The sequence below is a fragment of the Hippocampus bargibanti genome, linkage group LG11 (assembly GCF_051943395.1).
Source record: "Hippocampus bargibanti isolate YZ-2025 linkage group LG11, ASM5194339v1, whole genome shotgun sequence".
In the NCBI taxonomy this organism is placed as follows: Eukaryota; Metazoa; Chordata; class Actinopteri; order Syngnathiformes; family Syngnathidae; genus Hippocampus; species Hippocampus bargibanti.
In genome coordinates, this window is record NC_142744.1 from 1289329 (window position 1) to 1313461 (window position 24133).

Below are 24133 nucleotides of genomic sequence, written 5' to 3' on the forward strand. Positions count from 1 at the left end.
CTAGCTATCCACCTATCTAGCTAGCTTGCTATATGGTTAACTAGCTATTAATATGGTTAGCTAGGTACTTGGCTCGCTAGCTATGTTGCTCGCTAGCTATTTAGCTCGCTAACTATCCAGCTCGTTAGCCAGTTATACGGTTGGTTAGCTATCTAGCTATCCATCTATACAACTATCTAGATAGCTTCCTATATGGTTAACTAGCTATTGGCCGCCACTGCTCACCCGCAGAAAAAACTATCTTGTGACTGTAAAGCGTCCTTGAGAGTTTTGAAAGGTGCTTATAAATGAAATGTATTATTATTATTATTATTATTATTTGGTTAGCTAGGTACTTGGCTCGCTAGCTATGTTGCTCGCTAGCTATTTAGCTCGCTAACTATCCAGCTCATTAGCTAGTTATACGGTTGGTTAGCTATCTATCCAGCGATCCATCTATACAGCTATTTAGATAGCTTCTTATATGCGTGTTGCAGCCAATTGCGGTAACACGCATAAAGATGTAAGTTGACACAAATTCCCAGCAGACAAATCAGCCATTTCCAACGGAGCTTGTGGGCCATCTTGTGCATTTTCTGGGCGCTACATTGGAGTCCAGACGGCTCGAATTGATACGGAAGGACTTCTTTAATTGATGTCAAACATGTATGCTTTCCTCTTCAGAACTCTTTGAATCATATTCATAACTGGATGAGTAACAAGAATGCATCTTCTCCCAATCTGAACTCGCTGAAGCCATTGTTTTGATTCTGGAGCATGGCAGTTTGTGAAGGAGTATCCTGACGTGACGCCACGAAAAAGGGGGCGGGACTTTCTGAATCTTGCCACTTCCGAGCTCATTTTGTGGCAGTTTTGGCAGTCATTTTTATTGGTGTTTTGCATTTGACTAAACAATATCAGTCTGCGTGTTTTGGCTATTTTAGATGCTATAAAACGTTTTGCTGATGTCTGTCAGGAACCAAACAAACGCTGTCGGTTGTCCTTTAAGTATGCATCGTGGCACTTAATGCTTGATTTGCTTTCGCGGGCCGAGTAAAATGAGATGGCGGGCCAGATTTAGCCCCCGGGCCTTGACTTTGACACCTCCGTTTTTTTTTTAATGCAGTTTAGAGAATGACAAGGCAGATAAACTACCTCCAGTTCGCCGCGTACGCGCCACGTTTAATAGACACACTTAGCAAGTGAAGCCCTTTTGTTTAGATTTAACGGTAACGCCATCTTGATTGGAAGGGATTGCTTGAGCTCATCAACCGCTTATCAGCCCTGCTGTAATAATCCACTAAAGTGTCATTCGAAGAGCCTTGGCTAAGTGCGCTAGTGCGTTGAACCCCCCGACGTCCCCCCTAATATATCACACGTATGACCACAAGCTTCCTTGCCAGTTATAAAGTCCTCAGAGAGCAGGAGGGTGACGGGAAAGGGGGCAGTGGGGGGGTCTTCCTCATCCTCGAATCAAGCTTTTGGATTATTGGGTCATGCTTTGTTAGCCGGCTGTAGAAAAAAAGCCCTTGTTCACAGCAAAGGGGGGTGCGTGGGGGGGGGGGGTAAGGAAGGATCAGTGTGTGGATGTTTGTGTCTTTTCCTAAGTGTCAGTCCGTCAAATGTTACATCCAGTCAACATGTTTTCCAAGCGACGGCGGAGTTGAATGGGATTTTTTTAAAAGTGTGTTTTTGTTTCCTGAAACTGTCGCCACACTTGTGTATGAAATAGAGGGGGGGAGGGGGATCATGGAGACAGGCACAGTTGCCTATTTCCTCTCTAGCTAGCGAGCTATCTTTAGCTAGCTAGCTATCTCTAGCTAGCGAGCTAGCTCACTATCTCTATCTAGCTAGCTAGTTAGCTATCTCCATCGATCTATCTAGCTATCTTACTACTTATTTATTTATACCGTATTTATACCGTATTTCCCGGTATATAATGTGCACAGGCGTATAAGACGCACCCTCAATGAATGGTGTATTTTCAAACTTTTTTTCATATATAAGGCGCACCTTCAATGAATGAAAAAAGTTTTCCAACCCAAATTTCATACTATCCCAATAACAGTCATTATTTTTGACTTCACATTTGAAAACGAGCTACCTTATTTTCCAGTGTATAAGGCGCACCAGCGTATAAGGCGCACCCCCAATGAATGGTGCATTTTCCGACTTTTCCCATATATAAGGCGCAACTTCAATGAATGAAAAAATGTTTTCCAAGTGTACTGTATTTTCTGGTGTATAAGGCATACGGCGCATAAGGCACACCCCCAATGAATGGTGTATTTTCAAACTTTTTTTCATATATAAGGCGCACCTTCAATGAATGAAAAAAGTTTTCCAACCCAAATTTCATACTATCCCAATAACAGTCATTATTTTTGACTTCACATTTGAAAACGAGCTACCTTATTTTCCAGTGTATAAGGCGCACCAGCGTATAAGGCGCACCCCCAATGAATGGTGCATATTCAAACTTTTTCCATATATAAGGCACATTCAATGAATGAAAAAAAGTTTTCCAAAAACACCGTATTTTCCGGTGTATAATGTGCACCGGCATATAAGGCACACCCCCAATGAATGGTGCATATTCAAACTTTCTCCATATATGAGGTGTGCTTTCAATGAATGAAAAAAGTTTTCCAAGTCTACCATATTTTCCCGTGTATACGGTGCACCGGCGTATAAGGCGCACCCCCAATGAATGGTGTATTTTAAAACTTTTTCCATATATAAAGCGCACATTCAATGAATGAAAAAAAGTCTTACAAATATACCATATTTTCTCGTGTATACAGTGCACCGGCATATAAGGCGCACCCCAAATGAATGGTGTATATTCAAACTTTTTCCATATGTAAGGCGCACATTCAATGAATCAAAACAAGTTTTCAAAATATACCGTATTTCCCGATGTATAATGCGCATTTTCAAACCATTTTCATATATAAGGCGCACCTTCAATAAATGAAAAAAAAGTTTTCCAAATATACCGTATTTTCCGGTGTGTAAGGTGCACCGTCGTATAAGGCGGATAACTTCAAAAGCAAAGTATTTGGCTTCCTGTCTGGCCCCCGGGGGTCTTGAGTTTGACACCCGTGTCCTCGACCTTCTCCGCATGTGCAAATCAAGTGACCGACAGCGCAACGTTGTGTATTTTCTTGCATTTAATTTGGAAGGATCGGTCGCCGTGGCCCTGCTGGCTTTTGAAGCAGGCGTGCGTTTGCTGCCCTTGTCAGTTGTCGCTCCATCGCACACCTGCCTTTTATTAGTTTTGCGCACGTGAGTTGGAGTGTGCGTCTGCACACATGCTGCTTGCACATTTGGCCGCCGTCGACGTTGCACTCGGAGGAAAAGTGGCTGGACTTCAAAAGAAATGCACCATTTTCATCTTCTCCGTTCGGGTAATTGCCAAACAAATGTTGATCAGGGGGCCGAGTGGAAAAAACATGGAAGTGAGTTGGATAACTTCAAAAGCAAAGTATTTGGCTTGCTGTCTCAGGCTTGAGGATTTCACAGTAACGATTGTTTTCCGGTAGCGTGTCGCTAACGTGTGATCATTTGTTGCACGGTACCGGGAAAAAAAAAAAATCATTTCCCATAAAAATTAGCGGGTATATATACAGGTCACATCCGAGTTACAACCGTGTTCCGTTTTGACAAAGTGGTCATAAGTCAAACGGTCGTAAGTCGAAATCCATTCAAAATGGCCGACGTGATGTTTACACAACAGGATAGTATATGATGTCAATCTGTTGTTTTTAACCAACGTTTTTGATTGAATACTATTATATACCAAACTGTTTACAGTTCATTTATACAATGTATAACTTTTAGTGTCATTTTTATCATTTTACATTTCGTATTATCGATTTTTATTACTGTATAACTGTACCTGTAATGTATACAAAGTGTATATATACAGGTAACATCGGAGTTACGACCGCGTTCCGTTCCGACAAAATGGTCGTCAGTCAAACGGTCGTAAGTCGAAATCCATTCAAAATGGCTGACGTGACGTTTACACGACAGGATAGTATACGATGTCAATCTGTTGTTTCTAAGCAACGTTTTCGATTGAATACTATTATACACCAAACTGTTTACAGTTCATTTACAAATTTGATAACTTAATGTAATTTTTTTATCATTTTATATTTCGTCTTATTGATTTTTATTACTGTATAACTGTACCTGTAATGTACACAAAGTGTATATATACAGGTAACATCCGTTCCGACAAAATGGTCGTAAGTCAAACGGTCGTAAGTCGAAATCCATTCAAAATGGCTGACGTGGCGTTTACACGACAGGATACTAGACGATGTCAATCTGTTGTTTTTAAGCAACGTTTTCGATTGAATACTATTATACACCAAACTGTTTACAGTTCATTTACACATTTGATAACATTTTGTGTGATTTATCATTTTATATTTCGTATTATCGATTTTTATTACTGTATAACTGGACCTGTAATGTATACAAAGTGTATATATACAGGTAACATCCGAGTTACGACCGGGTTGCATTCCGACAAAACGGTTGTAAGTCAAACGGTTGTAAGTCGAAATCCACTTTCCTCCACACCTCTCGAAGAGAGACACCCGCGTATTGTCTGTTGCGCACCAAGTGGCGGCTTTTATTGTGGTGCCAAAGACAAGCCGAGCTCGGGTTGTGCCAAGTGGTACCGAGCCAGTTGGCCGTCATTCACGCTTTAGTTTAGTTTGGTTTTGTTGTCGCATTCAGCGAGCATTGTTGTCAAGAAGCTTTCAAACTTACTTCGCCGTGGCTTTTGTGTGGGTTTTATGCGACTGATGTTGACCTTGGGTGAAAAGGAGAAATGTTGCTCTATTGACCCAGATCAAATATTTACCCCCTCGGGCCAGAACACAGGCATGGGAAGTTCCTTCCTTCCTTGCCACATCATTTTATTTCATTAGATTTGAGAGAAAAAAAACCATGTACCGTATTTTCTGGTGTATAAGGCGCACCGGAGTATAAGACACACCCCTATTGAATGATGTATTTTCAATATTTGTCCCACATATAAGGTGCATCGGACTATAAGGCGCACCTCAATGGATGAAAACAATTTTCCAAATATAATATATAAATATATCATATTTTTTAAGGCACACTATAAGGCACACCACATTAGAAAACAAAATGAAGGCTTTTGGGTGCGCCTTATACACCGGAAAATATGGTAACCTGGTCAGTTGGCTGTTTTTATGCAACTGAGCGACTGTAATTTCCGGACTACAAAACACCTGATTATAAGCTGCCGCAGCTTGATTTTTTAAAAACTAGTGTATTTTCCGGTGTATACGGTGCACTGGCGTATAAGGCGCACCCCCATTGAATTGGGTATTTTCAAATTTTTTTCCCCATATTTAAGGCGCACTTTCAATGAATGAAAAAGGTTTTCCAAATATAATATCTAAACATATAATAGTTTTTCCAAATATAAGGCGCACCACATTGGAAAGAAAATGAAGACTTTTGGGTGCGCCTTATACACAGGAAAATACGCTAACCTGTTTCGTAGGCTTTTTTTATGCGAATGTAATTCCCGGACCACGAAACACAACTGATTAAAAGCTGCACAAGCTTGATCTTTAAAACTACTGTATTTTCCGATGCATAAGGCGCACCGGCGTATAAGGCGCACCCCAATTCAATGGTGTATTATCAAACCTTTTCTATAAAAAAGGCGCAACGGACTATAAGGCACACTGCCAATGAATGAAACAAGTTTTCCAATACGTATACTATATAAATAAATAAAACTTTCCAAATATAAGGCACACCACATTAAAAAGAAAATGAAGGCTTTTGGGTGCGCTTTATACACCGGAAAATACGGTAACCAGTTTGGCGGCTGTTTTGATGCGACTTGGTGACTGTAATTTCCGGACTACAAAACACACCAGATCAAAAGCTGCGGCAGCTTGATCTTCAGGGACAGTAGGGAGATATATATATACAGTAAAGTCTCGTTATATCGATATTCAAGGGAGTCCGAAAAAATATCGATATAACCGGGACTATCGATATATCCGACCCTGTTTGCATGTACTTTTCTCCGTGCGTGCATAGAAATGGTATCGATATAACCGGGACTATCGATATATCCGATATCGATATAACCAGACTTTACTGTATATATATATAAACAACTCAAATGAATCTATTAACTACCTCCTCCGGGTAACATCCGACTTACGACCGAGTTCCGTTCCGGTCGTAAGTCAAAATGGTCGTAAGTTGAAACCCATTCAAAATGTTGAATAGAGACTCGGAGGCTAAATGACTCGCAAATTCCCATGTTTTTTTAAATAGGGTTTGGAAGTCGTGGTCGTAAGTCGAGCCGGTCGTAAGTGGGGTATTACCTTCATATGGCTATTCACGTGTCATTTTAAGTAAACGACAAGTGGGTCTGCTGATTGTGCGCATCCTGCAAGTCGTCTGCTCTTTTTGCAACGCATCTTCTTTTCCATGGTTGCCCTCCCTCCTACCTCCCCCAAGGCTTCCTCCGCTCAGCCTTCTGCCCGCCGCCTGCTTGCCGGTCGCCTTTCACCCGTTGAGGTCCAACAATGGCAGGCGAGACCTTGACGCCTCCACCATTGAGCGTGTTTGTTTTTTTTTGGGGGGGGGTTGGGCGCAAACTGCGAAAGGCTTCCCTTGACTGCGCGGACCGTCGCGTAAAAAGAGTATTTCCGCCTAGATGAAAGCTGAACGGATGCGTTTGGCATGAGTCTTGTCGCCACGTCAGCGAGCCGGTTTTTCTCCTGCGTCTGCCCCTGGAGGAGGACACAAAGAAGCCCGAGAATGAAAAGATGGCTGACTATAATAACCGTTGTGGAAGCGGCGGTTTGAAGCGAACGCACCTTCGGGCTTGAAAGGGGGGTCCTCCTAATCTGCTAAAAGGGGCGTCATCATGCATTCAAGCTCATTTGCTGATGTGTGTCTCTCTGTAACACACACACACACACACACACACACACACATTCCTGTTTCAAAGGTTTTGTGAGGTCCGGATAATTCCAGATAAGGAGTGAGGGACCACCGTTGCTGATACGTTCAGAGAAGAACTCATGTTCCATTTGAAGACTAAATGTCACCCCATTTCACACTTCAACATCTTTAAAAACTAAAAAAGTGGACTTGGAACTGAAATAACAGCAGGAGTGAGGTTTCTGAATGGCTACATTCAAAGTCCTCACCCCTGTAGTGAATTTGGTTAAAATATCATTTGAATTTTTGTGGTATGAATTTTTTCCTCTCTTTAAACACACACACACACACACACACACACACACACACACACACACACACACACACACACACACACACACACACACACACACACACACACACACACAGTGAGTAAAAAGTGTGTGTATCCAAGTGAAATGAAAATACACAACAAAAAAATCATTTTCGGTGAATTTGTGAGGACCTTTCTGAACCTTTAACAGATGCATATTTAATAATAATAATCCATTTCATTTCTAAGCGCCTTTCAAAACTCTCAAAGTCACTTTACAGTCACAGTATACGTTTTCTTCTGTGGGTGAGCAGTGGCAGTCACACGCGCCAGCGTTCACTCAACCCCAAAGTAACTCGCAAGCTAGCTAGCTAGCAAATAGATAGCTCATAGCCAGCGAATAGATAGCTAATAGCTAGCAAACAGCTAGCCATTAGCTAGAGAATAGATAGCCATTAGCCAATGAATAGGTAGCCACTCGCCAGCCTTTAGAATGAAAACCTTGTGAGGACCGGCCAAAAGGTCATCACTTGCCAAAAATGTCCTCACTACGTATGGTATAAAACGTTCGTGGTCCTCACAAGACGAGTCATACAAACAACACACACACACACACACACAAACTCTCACCCCCCCCCCCCCCCCCTACTTAGGGTCCCATCTCCATATGGTGGCTGGGCTTGATGAAGTCAACCAGAAGCCCACCAACAACATCCCCCACCCCTACGTGCGCATGTGTGCATTTCCAGGTTGTTTATTGGCCCCCAAGCTGTTTTCATTCAATTTCATTCACGATTCATTTCACGCATGATTTCGCCAGCGCCGCGATTCGGCTCTTTTTGCCGTCGAGTCGAATCACGGACGCGGAAAGGTTTCAGTAACGTACGCTTGGGAGATGTTCCAGCGCACCATAAATGGTCGTTGGCCTTTCTGTGGGGTAGATTGAACCCCATTGGAGAAACTATTCTAGAGTGTGTGAGTGGATTTGAGTGTGTTTGCATACATGGCAAAATTTTTCATACCTCCTCTGTGAGTGGTTTTTAGCATTTTTTTTCTTAATTATGTTTTTATCACTGTTCCCATACACTGAGGTTGTCAGTCATTTTTTTGCTACGGGCCATACTATCGTTACAGTTTCCTCTCAGGGAGTCATTATGAATTTGGGGAAGCCATTAGAATGTTTCGTGCCCTCCACATATTACATATAAAACGCACAACAAATGAATAAATAACTTGTTTTCAAATTTAAAGTTAAAAATAGTGACTGTTATTGTGGTTTACATACGACAATTGAACATTTCGGTTGGGACTTTAGCAAGCATGATGGCACTTGACAAACCTGTCTTTTACGGGCCGAATAAAATGATCTGGCGGGCCATATTTGGCCCCCGGGTCACGGCATGGACACCTGTGACTTAGAATGTCGTGTTTGACCTCGGCTGCCTACGTTTTGGGACAACATAAGCATTCAGTACGGAGTTAGCAAGCTTAGACTGTTCTTTCATCAGAAAAAAAAAGTTAATTCATAAGTTAGATGGGTGTGGAGTTATCTAAGCTTGAAATAGGGGCGGCTGTACAAAATACAATACATATAGGTTTATATAGCGCTTTAATAATAGGTGAAGCTGTAACAAAGCGCTCACATGGAAAAAGGCGAATGCTGTCCTTTCGTGGAAGGGGAAAAACATGTCCAGAGGTTTGACCAGCACTTTATTGCCACCCCCCACAAAACAAAACCCGAACAAATTTGGTAAACTGCAGTGAATAATGACTGTTATTGTGGTTTACATACGACAATTAGAAATTTCGGTTGGGACTTTAGCGAGCATGATGGCACTTAACATGTTTGATTGCCTTTCATGGGCCGAATAAAAGGATGTGGTGGGCCAGATTTGGCCCCCGGGCCTTTACTTTGACACCGGGGCCTTAGAATGTCGTGTCTGACCCCGGCAAATAAGGTCGCCAGCCCGACATCCTGAGCGCTCACCACCTGGATGAATGAATGGGTTTCGTTGAGTGGGTGGATGGATGGATGGGTGACAGGACGGATGGACGGACAGGTTGGATGGATGGGTGGACGGATAGGTTGGGTAAATGCATGGATGGATATTTGGATTGACGGAGGGGTTTACTGGGTGGACGGATGGGTTGGATGGAGGGATGAATGGATTGGTTTATTGGGTGCATGGATAGGTTGGATGGATGGATGGATGAATGATGGATGGCTGGCCTATGAGTGTGAGGAATTGGCCGACATTGATGGATGGCGGCTGGACGGGTTGGATGGATGCCTGGATGGATGGATGAATGAATGGATGGGTTTGGGTGGGTGGACGGATGGGTTGGATGGATGGATGGATGGATGGATGGATGAATGAATGAATGAATGAATGAATGGATGGAAGGATGGATGGATGGGTTTATTAAGTGGGCAATAGGTTGGATGGATGTTTGGATGGATGGATGAATGAATGAATGGATGGAAGGATGGATGGATGGGTTTATTAGGTGGACAGATGGGTTGGATGGATGGATGGATGAATGGATGGTTGGCCTATGAGCGTGAGGAATTGGCCGACATTAATGGCTGGAGGAATGAATGGACGGACGGACGGACGGACAGACGGATGGATGTGTTTGGGTGGGTGGTGGGTGGACGGACTGGTTGGACGCATGGACGGACGGGTTGGATGGATAGTTGGATGTCCTATTAGCGTGAGGAATTTGCCGTCATGGATGGAGGACGGACGGACGGATGGATGGTTGGAGATGATGCATTTGTGCATCTGCGCGGACGGACGTCTGATCCAATACGTGGCCATGTGGGTGTCGTCTGCCTGAGCGGGAGCGCGCTAACGGGGTGCTGCTGTGTTGTTAACCTTGGAGCTGTCACAACAGATGGGAGATGGCAAGCGCTAAAGGGGGCGGGGCACATGTTTGCTAAGGGGGGGTGGGCAAACCACGAAGAATACACTTTCAACCACAAGAGAAAAATCACCATTGAAGAAAATTCAATTTGGCTAACGCTATTGTTTGTTTTCACGTTGAATTTGCCGCTATATCTGGCTAACCCCCAAATCGAAATAAATCGGCATGCTAATTTGAACTTTGACACTTGCGGGGAGTGTTAAATTGCCCATATGCCGTGCACGCTTTATTTACTCGTGGTGGACTGAAAAGTCTTTTGAATATATGGATACAATAATGCTGCGTATAGCTTCATGCGGTACATGGAGTAATAATAATAATAATAATAATAATAATAATAATAATAATAAGAAGAATCCATTTCATTTCGAAGCGCCTTTCAAAACAAAGCAGCAGGCATACGCGCCAGCGTTCACTCAACGCGGAAGTAACTCAAATAGATAGAAAGCTAGCTAGATGGCTAATAGATAGCTACTATGTAGCTAGCTAGCTAGCTAGCTAGATGGTAAATAGATATAGCGCTTCAACAAAAAATGCTAACGTTGCTCTAATATACCGTCTCTCAGAAGCTAGCTAGATAGCAAATATAATAATAATAATAATCCATTTCATTTCTAAGCGCCTTTCAAAACTCTCAAGGACACTTTACAGTAACAGGATATTTTTTCTATGGGTAAGCAGCGGCAGCCACACGCGCTAGCGTTCACTTAACCCGGAAGTAACTCAAATAGAAAGCTAGCTAGCTAGCCAGATAGCAAATAGATGTTTCTTTATTTATTGTTTCTTTTATAGTCTCTTGTTTCTTTATTGATTGTTTCTTGTTTCTTTATTGATTGTTTCTTGATTGATTGATTGATTGAACATAAAGTAAAAAAAAAACTAAATAAAAGTCATTCATTCTTCAGCACTTGGTTCCCAGAAAGTGTGTAAGGCGAAAGGTTTGTCTTCCAAACATTTATTTCCCATAAGAAACCATTCAAATGACAATAATCCGTTACTAGGTCCCCAAATAATAATAATAATAATAATAATAATAATAATAATACATTTAATTGCGAAGCGCCTTTCAAAACTCTCAAGGACACTTTACAGTCACGGGATATTTTTTCTGCGGGTGAGTAGCGGCAGCCACACACGCCAGCGTTCACTCAACCCGGAAGTAACATAAAGTTAAACAAAATAAAATAAAATAATAACAAATAATATGACAACACAAAGACACAGAGAGTCGTTCATTCATTCAAGTTTCCTGGACAAGGACATAAAAAAAAAAAATGAATTCCATCAAATCAGACAGCTAGCCGTCTTAATTATAAATGCTCGCGCGAGCTAGCGCGCGTGCACGCATCCATCCACTTTGGCTCGCCGCCCGACACCATTCCCCCCCCACAGCTGATTAGGGTTAATGGCCTATGAGCGTGAGGAATGGTCTCCCTTCCTCATTGGCCGATTGTCCCCGGGGTGGGCGGGGTTTTCACCGCCTGTGACAGATGGCGCTGCCTTGTGTGCAATTGTGGATGTACAATGGGAAAGATGTACAATGGCGGTTGTTGTCCTTCGCCGCGCTCACCAGCTTACGTTTCTCTCAAACATGTTGAGCATTCCGGAAGGATCAGAATTAGAAAGCCGTATTGAATGGTTATGTAGTCCTAAAACTAGCTATCTATCTAGCTAGCTTGCTATCTACCTAGCTAACTTATCCTGTGACTATAAAGTGACCTTGATAGTTTAGAAATGCGTCAACACAATCGTCAGCGGACCTTTGAATCAAGCAACGTGAGCAAAAATGGCTATCTATCTCGCTATTACTTATCGAAGTCGCTATCTATCTAGCTATTAGCTATCGAGGTAGCTAGCTAGCTCTCTATTTTCTATCTAGCTGTCTAGCTATCTATCCATCTAGCTATTAGCTATCGAGGTAGATAGCTAGCTCTCTATTTTCTATCTAGATTGCTATCTATCTATCCGTCTAGCTATTAGCTATCTATTAGCTTGCGAGCTAGCTATCTAGCTATTAGCTATCGAGGAAGATAGCTAGCTCTCTATTTTCTTATCTAGCTGGCTATCTATCTATCCATCTAGCTAGTAGCTATCTATTAGCTTGCGAGCTACCTTTCTATCTGAGTTACTTCCGGGTTGACTGAAGGCTACCGCGTCTGGCTGCCGCTGCTCACCTACAGAAAAACTCATCCAGTGACTGTAAAGTGACCTTGAGAGTTTTGAAAGGCGCTTATTAATGAAATGTATTATTTTTATATTATTATTATATTATATTTTATATTATTATTATTATTATACTATTATTATTATTTAAAAATACAAAATAAAAGCACAACAATATGCGGTCACATGTTCTCTTTGGATGACAAAGCAGCATTGTGCTACGCCGACGCATTGCGCTCATAAATCATAATTCAAAATAAATGGATGTTGTCAAACTAGCCCGACCATTTTGAACAAAGCACCTGCATGTGTGTGTGTGAGAGTGTGTTTTTGTGTGAGTGTGTGACGGAGAGATGGACGTTTTCTTCCGTGAATGAATACCGCCGTTTTTTTTTTTTTTTTATCTGTTGACGGCCTTCAAAATAAAAGCACATACGTTTCGTGTGCAGTGTTTTACGTTAGCGCGTATGTGCACGCAAACTGTCGAATGCAGCATCCATTTTTTTTTCATAATGGAGTGTCATTGCATCCCCAGCTGCTGGAGACACACTGTCTCTCTCAAACACCTTGAAGGGGGCACTTATATGTGAGAGGACCTCAATTGTAACATATTATCAACCAACAAATGTTTTAGATTGTTGGTTCAAGGCATAAAATAATAAAGATAAAAACACTAAAGGTTCTCAGGGAACGACCAATATAAGGTGCACCGGAGTATAAGGCGCACCCCTAATGAATTGTGTATTTTCATTTTTTTTTTCATATATGAGGCACACCGGACTATAAGCCGCACCTTCAATTAATGAAAAAAAAAAAACGTTTCCAAATATAACGTATTTTCTGGTGTGTATATATATATATAAGGCGCACCCCCAATGAATGATGTATATTCAAAAATTTCCCATAGATATAAGGCACACCGGACTATCAGGCGCACCTTCAATGAATGAAAAAAACATTTCCAAATATACCGTATTTTGTGGTGTATATATAAGGCGCACCCCCAATGAATGATGTATTTTCAAAAATTTCCCATAGATATAAGGCGCACCGGACTATCAGGCGCACCTTCAATGAATGAAAAAAAAACGTTTCCAAATATACCGTATTTTCCGGTGTATAAGGCGTATAAGGCGCACCCCCAATGAATGATGTATTTTCAAAAATTTCCCATAGATATAAGGCGCACCGGACTATCAGGCGCACCTTCAATGAATAAAAAACGTTTTCCAAATATATATGATATGAATATCGTATTTTCCAGTGTATAAGGTGCACCGGAGTATAAGGCGCACCCTAATGAATGGTGTATTTTCATGTTTTTCCATATATAAGGCGCACCAGACTATAAGGCACACATTCAATGAATGAAATCCTTTTCCAAATATAATATATAAATATCATATTTTCCGGTGTATAAGGCACACCACAGTATAAGGCGCACCCCCCAATGAATGGTGTATTTTCATTTTTTTTCCCCAAAAAATAAGGCGCACCAAACTATCAGGCGCACCTTCAATGAATGAAAAAAGTTTTGCAAATTCCGTCTCCGCTTTTGCCTTATCGAACGCAGGCTTTCACCTGAGCGGCACGGTCACCGAAGCCGCCACCCCGTCGGAGCCGGAAGTGACTCACAAGGTGGCCATCAGCTTCGATCGTTGCAAGATCACCTCCGTCACCTGCGGTTGTGGAAATCGCGACATTTTCTACTGCGCCCACGTGGTGGCGTTATCGCTCTACAGGATCCGCAAGCCTGAAATGGTAATGTCTTTACTGCCGGCAGGAGACGTCGCCATTCATGACAGACGTCTGAATTCTGTAGCCCTCTGCCGAGCTATTTATTGAGAGTACATGCAAATTAAAGTGATACATTAGTAAAACATAGTTTTCTTGAATAGAATACCACACCTCTTGAGTTCGAAGCACGATTAGCTGTTAGCAATAAAACATGGTCTTTTCCGTAAACTGATAAATTTGTAGAGCTCTTCCTGTGAAGGAGTTTCAAGTCGTAAATTACTTCTGTATTCTGTGTGTTATTTTATTTTTATTTTGTTTATGTATTTATTTGTTTGTTTTATTTTTTTTCTTTCTTTTTATTTTTATTTAATTTATGTATTTTTTATTTTCTTTTATTTTGTTATTTGGTTTTGTTTTATGTTATTCGTTTGATTTCATTTATTTAATTGTTTTGTTTTATTGTAATGTTATTTCATTTACTTATTTAATTGTTTTATTTTATTTTTATTTCATTTATTTATTTGTTTTATTTTGTGTTATTTCATTTTTTTATTTCGTTTATGTATTCGATTGTTTATTTTATTTTGTTTTATTTCATTTTATTTTTATTTCATTTATTTATGTAATTGTTTGTTTTATTTTGTGTTATTTAGTTTGATTTTTATTTCCTTATTTATTTATTTGTGTTTTATTTTGTGTTATTTGGTTTTTTTTTTTCATTTTATTTTATTTTCAGTTATTTATTTAATAATTTGTTTTCTTTTGTTTTTTTATTTTGTTATTTTGATTTCTTTTCTTAATTTAATTGGTTGTTTTATTTTGTTTTATTTTTAGTTCATGTATTTATTCATTTTTATTTTATTTATTTATTCATTTTGATTGTATTTATTTATTTATTTATTTATGTATTTATTCATGTATTTATTCATTTTTATTTTATTTATTTGTTTATCTGCTATTGATTTATTTTTGTAAAGTCGATGCACCTCGGTTGCTATCTAACATTCCGCGCGTCCATTGTGCTTGCGCGTAATGTTCCAGGTGAAGCTTCGCTTGCCCATCTCGGAAACGTTGTTCCAGATGAACAGAGACCAGTTGCAGAAACTGGTCCAGTACTTGATCACGGCCCACCACACGGAGGTTCTGCCCACCGCTCAGAAACTGGCCGACGAGATCCTCTCATCCAATTCGGAGATCAACCAGGTTCACGGTGCGAAAACTGATTTCTTTCATGTTTCCGCTTGAAACGTGGAATTAACCGAGTCTAAGGTTTCTAACGCTATATTGAATGTTTACGTAGTCCTAAAACTCAATATTGTGTGGGTCCTTTTAGGCGCTCCCGATCCAACCGCCGGCGCTAGCATCGACGATGACAATTGCTGGCATCTGGATGAAGATCAAGTCAGGGAACAAGTCAAGCAGTTTTTGTCCCAGGGGGGTTACTACGGCTCTGGGAAGCAACTCAACTCCATGTTTGCCAAGGTACCTTCCACTCCGATGGCCACATTTCCCTATTTGTTCTTTTTTAAATGCGCTGAGAGGCAGCCTGAATGTAAAAGAGATCACATTTAATGCCAGAAGAGTTGATCTAAAAGTGTAGAAATTGTTCCCCCATGAGTTTGACAGTTAGGCCTTCAGTGGTGCTATGTCGGAATCAATGCAACCCTTTATAACTATTTGATGACGATACAACCTTGACTGCAGCTACAGCTGTGACTGCGAATCATATAATGACATTATTATTATTATTATTATTATTATTATTATTATTATATGACAATATTACAATATTACAATGCAATACCATATTTATTATACGCAAAATAAGGTATATTTTGTGTAGTTTCCAGGCTTATTTCGTAGAAAATTATGTTTTATGGGGACCTGGGAACGGATTACTCTCATTTTAATGGTTTCCTATGGGAAATGAATGATTGGAATACACACTTTTCCCCTTACACACACATTCTGGGAACCAATTATGTTCGTATGGCAAGGTATCATAAGGTTTTTTTTTCTTGCTTTCAACTGCCGTTGCTATAAATTTTTCTCATATGCTACCGAGCTAGCCATTTGCTATCTTTTAGCTATCTGGCTAGCTGGGTGGCTATCTAGATAGCTATCCATTAGCTGTCTGGCTAGATATCTATTAGCTAGCTAGCTTTCTATCTATTTGAGTGAACGCTGGCACGTGTGGCTGCCGCTAGATCGCTAGGTAGCTAGATAGCTAATATAATAAATAAAGATAGAAAGCTAACTAATAGATAGCTAATAGATCAACAGGTAGCTAGATAGCCATATAACTAATAGATAGCCAGCGAGATAGCGAGCGAGCCAGCCCGGCAGATAGCTAACAGATAGCAAATTGATAGCCAGCTAGCTAGCTAAGATAGCCAGCCAAGTAGTAATCATAACAATCATAGTGTCAGAAGACGTCCATTAGCGCAACGGGGGCAAAGAAAAACAATGAAAGGAAACTGAAAGACAATTTGGAATTATTTCAGAAGAATTCATAGACAAAATATCATAAACCTAGATATTTTTAGGCCAGCAGAGAAGGCCTTGCAGGCCCCGATGCTCCACCACTGTCAACATTGCTATGAAATTATTTTTTAAAGCTCGTTTCACTTTGCCTTTCATGTTGGGCATTCTGAGACATCGGTTGAACTAATTTGGTAGAATTCCAATTATAAAGAAAAATAATTAATTAGTAATTAAAAACCATTTTTCTTTGTAGGTGCGCGAGATGCTCCGAATGCGTGACTCCAACGGCGCCCGCATGCTGACTCTCATAACGGAACAGTTTATGGCCGATCCCCGGCTATCGCTATGGCGACAGCAAGGCACGAGCATGACGGACAAATCGCGGCAACTTTGGGACGAGCTGGGTGAGCGCGCTCGCGGAAACGCTTATTTAGTCGAAAATGATGTTTTATGGCGACCTGGGAACGGATTATCTCATTTGTAATGGTTTCCTTATGGGAAATAAATGTTTGGAAGATGAACGTTTCGCCTTATACACACTTTCTGTGAACCAATCAAGTTGGTAAGCTGAGGTATCACTGTACATTGAAAAAAATACCAATGACCCTCACACCCCCGCACGGTGTTTTCATGCCGCAAAAAACCGAACTGCTGACCTGCTTCTGGCCTTTTAGGCGCGCTGTGGGTGTGCGTGGTGTTAAACCCGCACTGTAAAAGCGAGGAGAAGAGCTGCTGGCTCAAGCAGCTCAAGAAATGGAGCGACATGGACGTGTGCCCGCTGGAAGATGGCAACTACGGCAGCGAGCTCCCGAATATCACCAACGCTCTCCCGCAGAGCAACCTTGCGCAGGGTCAATATGATTAGTATTATTATTATTATTATTATTATTATTATTATTATTATTATTATTATTAGTAGTAGTAGTAGTAGTAGTAGTATTGTTGTTGTTGTTGTTGTTATTATTGTTATTATTATTAATGTAATATTAATATTACAAAATTAATGTATTATTAATGTAAATTTCTCCACTGCGAGACTAATAAAGGCCAATCCAATTATTATTATTATTATTATTATTATTATTATTATTATTATTATTAAATGTAATATTAATATTACAAAATTAATGTATTATTAATGTACATTTCTCCACTGCGAGACTAATAAAGGCCAATCCAATTATTATTATTATTATTATTATTATTATTGTTATTATTATTGTTATTATTATTATTATTATTATTAGTAGTAGTAGTAGTATTGTTGTTGTTGTTGTTATTATTGTTATTAATGTAATATTAATATTACAAAATTAATGTATTATTAATGTAAATTTCTCCACTGCGAGACTAATAAAGGCCAATCCAATTATTATTATTATTATTATATTATGATTTTATTTTTATTATTAATCATTTTTATTTTTATTTTTAGATTATTTATTATTATTCTTATGTTATATTTTATATTATTATTATTGGATTTTTTTGAGTAGTCATCAAAGCTTACTGATGTTGTTTTGAAAGGCACTTAGAAGTAAAATGTATTATTATTATTATTATTATTATTATTTGATTTTTTTTGAATAGTCATCAAAGCTTACTGTTGTTGTGAAAGGCACTTAGAAGTAAAATTTATTATTATTGTTATTATTATTATTATTATTATTATTATTATTATTACTGTAAATATTTAAAAGCTTATAAATATACACAATCAGTGATTTATATTATTATTATTGGATTTTTTTGAGTAGTCATCAAAGCTTACTGATGTTGTTTTGAAAGGCACTTAGAAGTAAAATTTATTATTATTATTATTATTGTTGTTATTGTTATTGTTATTGTTATTATTATTATTATTATTGTTATTATTATTATTTTCTTATTATTATTGTTATTGTTATTGTTATTATTATTATCATTTGTATTTTTATTTTTAGATTATTTATTATTATTCTTATATTATATTTTATATTATTATTATTGGATTTTTTTTGAGTAGTCATCAAAGCTTACTGATGTTGTTTTGAAAGGCACTTAGAAATAAAATGTATTATTATTATTATTATTATTATTATTGTTAGATTTTTTTTAATAGTCATCAAACCTTTCTGATGTTGTTTTGAAAGGCACTTAGAAGTAAAAATTATTATTATTATTATTATTATTATTACTGTAAATATTTAAAAGCTTATAAATATACACAATCAGTGATTTTCTTTAAAAAGAGACAGAATTCCCATCACTATCCTACGCTCTTACAATTCAGGACGTACCCCTTTTTTGTCAGACCCGATGGGAATTCCATTATTTTGCTATAATTGAAAATATGTTTTATTATCTTGAATCTTTTACCGACAACAGACTTTCCTGAAAACTAGCCCAACTTTCACGGAACTATTCATTTTCAACGCGGTCACGGCGGCCATTTTGAAACCCCCCTCGTCTTATACTGGCACCTGCTCATGGCTACTTCTAATCCCGTTTTGATTGTCCTACTTTTACGTTGTCAGACGCTCTGTCCCGACCAAGGAGGACGGTGTTCAGCCGGGCGGTGGAGGCTTGCAACCTCCACTGGCAGGGCAGCCATCTTCAGAGGATCATCAGCAGCGATTACTACATGTCTCCGTCGTACCAGCGAGACCAGGACAGTCTTCTGTTTAACCCCCAGGGTCTTCCCCTCTGGCTCGGTACGTACACACTAACTAGCGCACCGTCAGTCGAGCGTTTCAAAACTGGAACGTCCATGAAGCGGACATGTTTTTGGAGTACTCCATGTTCAATATGTACACAAGAGGATAAAGCCATATAATTGTTCAAAATCTATATATTGTATAGTTTTTCTAATCATAATAATAACAACGCATTTCTTTTATAAGCCCCTTTCAAAACTCTCAAGGTCACTTTACAGTCACAGGATCAGTTTTTCTGTGTGTGCGCAGCGGCAGCCACACGCGCCAGCGTTCACTCAACCCGGAAGTAACTCAAACAGATAGAAAGCAAACTAGCTGAAGACGGATGAAGAAACCTTTTCATCGATGGATCACTCCTGTACGACTGAGAGCTTACACAGACGTAGCTAATAGATACCTAATAGCCATCCAGATAGATCGGTAGCTAGCTAATAGATAGCTAATATCCAGCCAGATAGATAGCAAATATACAGCGAGCTAATAGATAGCCAATAGATAGCTAATAGCCAGCCAGATAGATCACTAGCTAAAAGATAGCAAATATCCAGCTAGCTAATAGATAGCCAATAGATAGCTAATATCCAGCCAGATAGATCACTAGCTAGCGAATAGATAGCAAATAGCCAGCTAGCTAATAGATAGCCAATAGATAGCAAATAGCCAGCTAGCTAATAGATAGCCAACAGATAGCTAATAGCCAGCCAGCTAGATTGCTAGCTAGCTAATAAATAGCCATAGCACATTTATTATACATAAAATAAGGTATATTGTGTGTCGTTTTAAGGCTTATTTGGTTGAAAATTATGTTTTATGGGGATCTGGGAACGGATTATTCTCATTTTTAATGGTTTCTTATGGGAAATGAATGTTTGAAATACACACTTTTTGCCTTACACACACTTTCTGGGAACCAATTAAGTTCGTAAGCCAAGGTATCGCTGTATATCATTTTTGGTAGTAAATTAATTTAAGCAACACAACAACAAAACAACTGAGGAGCCGTTTTGGAGTCGAAAGAGTCGGCTCTTTTTAAGTGAGTCGAGTCAAAAGAATCGGCTCTTTTTAAAAATATATCTGAATTATATTCAGAGGAGCAAATCTGACCTTGACGTGAAAATTTCTGTGTGTTTTTAACTCATCTCTACGTTTCCTCTCGTCAACCCCGCAGACCACGTGCCGACGGCGTGCGCTCGCGTCGACGCCTTGCGTTCCCACGGTTACTCCAGGGAAGCCTTACGACTAGCGGTGGCCATTATCAATACGCTCCGCCTCCTGCAGCAGCGTGAGATGGATATCTATAAGCACCAAAAGAAAGGTAAGGCTTTTTGCTCGTTGCAACGTGATCCCGAGGTTTCACTTGTCATATTTCCGGATCATTTAACCCCCCCCCCCAGAGCTTCTTCAAAGGGGTGTGACCACCACCACCAACCTGGAAGGTTGGGTAGGACATCCTCTGGATCCCATTGGCTGCCTATTTACGACGCTCACCGAAACATGTCGGGTGGACGATGACAGCGCCATGGACACCGGAGGTACAAAAAAAAAAAAACAACAACAGAAAAACACATCCGCTCCTCATCCGAAAAGCTTCGTCAACACAACTAAAGTTTTGCTGGTAGTGCTGGCCCTTATATATATATAGCACATGTGGTCGTAACACGCGCCGGTCGTAACTCGCATGTTACATGTGTATGTATATATATATATATTGGGGCAGAGTTACAGCACAACTTTAGTTCGCTGACGAAGCTCTTCGGATGAGGAGCGACAGATACAGATGACGGCTGAAGAAACATTTTCATCGTAAAACGAAACTAATCTACAAACCCCGCCCCCCTTTCCCGCCCTCCCATTTGGCTCTAAGATGGTGAACCCCGACGTCCGCTCTACCACCACGTGCCGGTGTGGGGCAATCACGACGGAGGAGAGTCCTACCTGACTCTTGCCTTGGAGGTCACACTGATGGGGATGGGCCAGCAACGGATTATGCCGGAAGGTCTCTACGCTCAGGATAAGGTAGCAAAGTCCTCAAGATGTCGTAACCACCATTTCGGCTGCCGCGTGTGACTGACGCGGTGTGATCTTTGGTGGCGCAGGTATGCCGTAATGAAGAACAAATTGTTGCAAAGCTGCAAGAGCTCGAGCTGGATCACGTGCTGGTCCAGAGCCTCCGCAAACAGGCCCTACAGCTGCTGGAAGGTACAACAAACTGTCAATCCAGCATAGGATGCGTACCCCCCCCCCCCCCCCCCCACACACACACACACACACACAAAAAAGAAAACATCTCCATTCCAATACTTTTGGAAGAAAAATAAATACTTGGAAGAAAAAAATCCTTCAATTCATATTGTATCTGAAGGAAATACGTCTCGCTATTTTGAGTGGTTTAAATTTCCCCATTGTGGGAATATGAAAGGGTTTTATTATTATTATTATTATTATTATTATTATTATTATTAAAGTCGTACTTGCGAGGTAAAAGTCAGAACTCTCAGTTAAAAGTCAGAATTTTCAGTTAAAAGTTGGAATTCTTAATGAAAAGTTGGAATTTTGCGTTAAAAATCAGAATTCTGAGTTAAAAGTAGGAATTCTTAATGAAAAGTTGGAATTTTGAGTTAAAAATTGGAATTCTGAGTTAAAAGTAGGAATTTTGAGTTATAACTCAAAATTCCAACTTTTCATTAAGAATCCCGAGTCAAAAGTTGGAATTATGAGTTAAAAGTCGGACTTCTGAGTTAAAAGTTGGAATTCTGAGTTAAAAGTTGGACTTCTTCATGAAAAGTTGGAATTTTGAGTTAAAAATCAGAATTCGGAGTTAAAAGTCGGAATTCAGAGTTAAAATTTGGAATTCTGAGTTAAAAGTTGGAATTCTGAGTTAAGTCAGAATTTTGAGTTAAAAGTCAGAATTCAGAGTTAAAAATCGGAATTCTGAGTCAAAAGTCGGAATTCGGAGTTAAAAGTCAGAATTTTGACTTAAGTCGGAATTCTGAATTAAAAGTAGGAATTCTGAGTTAAGTCAGAATTTTGAGTTAAAAATCGGAATTCTGAGTCAAAAATCAGAATTCGGAGTAAAAGTTGGAATTCGGAGTAAAAGTCTGAATTTTGACTTAAGTCGGAATTCTGAGTTAAAAGTTGGAATTCTGAGTTAAAAGTAGGAATACTGAGTTAAGTCAGAATTTTGAGTTAAAAATCGGAATTCTGAGTCAAAAATCAGAATTCGGAGTAAAAGTTGGAATTCCGAGTAAAAGTCCGAATTTTGACTGAAGTCAAGTCAAAGTCAAAGTCAGCTTTATTGTCAAATATGCTAATATGCATGACATACAGCACAGATGAAATTAAGTCGGAATTCTGAGTTAAAAGTTGGAATTCTGAGTCAAAAGTTGGAATTCGGAGTTAAAAGTCAGAATATTGACTTAAGTCGGAATTCTGAATTAAAAGTAGGAATTCTCAGTCAAAAATCGGAATTCTGAGTTAAAAGTTGGAATTCGGAGTTAAAAGTTGGAATTTTGAGTTAAAAGTCGGACTTCGGAGTCAAAAATTGGAATTCTGAGTCAAAAATCAAAATTTGTATTCTATCTATGATGATGATGATGATGATTGTCGATTTGTCTTGTTGCTCTTTGCAGCCGGTCCGTTCAGCGGTCTTGGCGAGGTGATCCACAGGGAGAGCGTTCCGATGCACGCCTTTGCCAAGTATCTCTTTTGCGCCCTGCTGCCGCACGACGCCGACCTGGCGTATAAGGTGGCTCTGCGCGCCATGAGGTCAGTCCGAGGCTGGCGTTGATTTGCCTCCCGCCAGAACAAGCCATCAATTTGTCTCCGTTCAGTCCGCGCGTGATACGTTGGATGTCTTTTTTTGTTTGTTTGTTTGTTGTTGTTTTTTTTCCAATATTAGCGCCTTCCAACAAGGCGCTAAGTAGGAGGCAGGCTCTGTGTAGTCAGGCGCAAGGGAACAAAACTACTCGTTTTCCTCATTTAGTCCTTTTTACATCCTTACCACCTTCATTCTTTCCTACCTTTCTTCCATCCTTACTACATTACTTGCTTCCTCCCTTCACTCCATGCATCCTTCCTTCCTTCCTTCCTTCCTTCCTTTTTTTCTTCTATCCTTCCCTCCTTCATTTCTTTTTCCCGCCTTCCTTTCGTTCTTTTTTCCTTCCCTCCTTCCTTTCCTACTTGCTTACTTCCTTCTTTTCTTCCTTTCTTCCTTCCTTATTTCCTTCCTTACTTCCTTCCATTCTTCCTTTCTTCCTCCCATCCTTCCTTCCTTTATTTCTTTTTTCCTTCCCTCCCTTCTTAACTCCTTCCTTCCTTCCTTCCTTCCTTCCTTCCTTCATTTCTTTTTCCCGCCTTCCTTTCATTCTTTTTTTCCTTCCCTCCTTCCTTTCCTACTTGCTTACTTCCTTCCCCCTTCCATTCTTCTTTTCTTCCTTTCTTCCTTCCTTATTTCCTTCCTTCCATCCATCCTTCCTTCCTTCCTTTTTTTCTTCCATCCTTCCATTCTTCACCCCTTTCTTCCTTCCTTCCTTTCTCCTTCATTCCTTCCTTTTTTCCCATCTATCCTTTTTTCCATTCTTCACCCCTTTCTTCCTTCCTTCATTTCTTTTTCCCGCCTTCCTTTCATTCTTTTTTCCTTCCCTCCTTCCTTTCCTACTTGCTTACTTCCTTCCCCCTTCCATTCTTCTTTTCTTCCTTTCTTCCTTCCTTATTTCCTTCCTTCCTTCCTTCCATTCTTCCTTTCCTCTTTTCTTCCTTTCTTCCTTTATTTCTTTTTTCCTTCCCTCCCTTCTTAACTCCTTCCTTCCTTTTTTTCTTCCATCCTTCCATTCTTCACCCCTTCCTTCCTTCCTTCCTTTCTCCTTCA

At 39.8% G+C, this 24133-nt stretch overlaps 1 protein-coding gene across 1 annotated transcript in view; it reads left to right on the forward strand.

Annotated features, from left to right (window-relative positions):
• zswim5 (zinc finger, SWIM-type containing 5) overlaps positions 1-24133 on the forward strand; it is a 30933-nt gene that overhangs the window by 2408 nt on the left and 4392 nt on the right. The window contains exons 2-12 of the mRNA XM_089008899.1: positions 13923-14110; positions 15128-15296; positions 15420-15568; positions 16824-16974; positions 17245-17421; positions 19087-19263; positions 20435-20581; positions 20661-20798; positions 21131-21282; positions 21363-21465; positions 22896-23031. Coding sequence (XP_088865025.1) covers positions 13923-14110; positions 15128-15296; positions 15420-15568; positions 16824-16974; positions 17245-17421; positions 19087-19263; positions 20435-20581; positions 20661-20798; positions 21131-21282; positions 21363-21465; positions 22896-23031 — 1687 coding nt within the window. The remainder of the gene's footprint in view (positions 1-13922; positions 14111-15127; positions 15297-15419; positions 15569-16823; positions 16975-17244; positions 17422-19086; positions 19264-20434; positions 20582-20660; positions 20799-21130; positions 21283-21362; positions 21466-22895; positions 23032-24133) is intronic.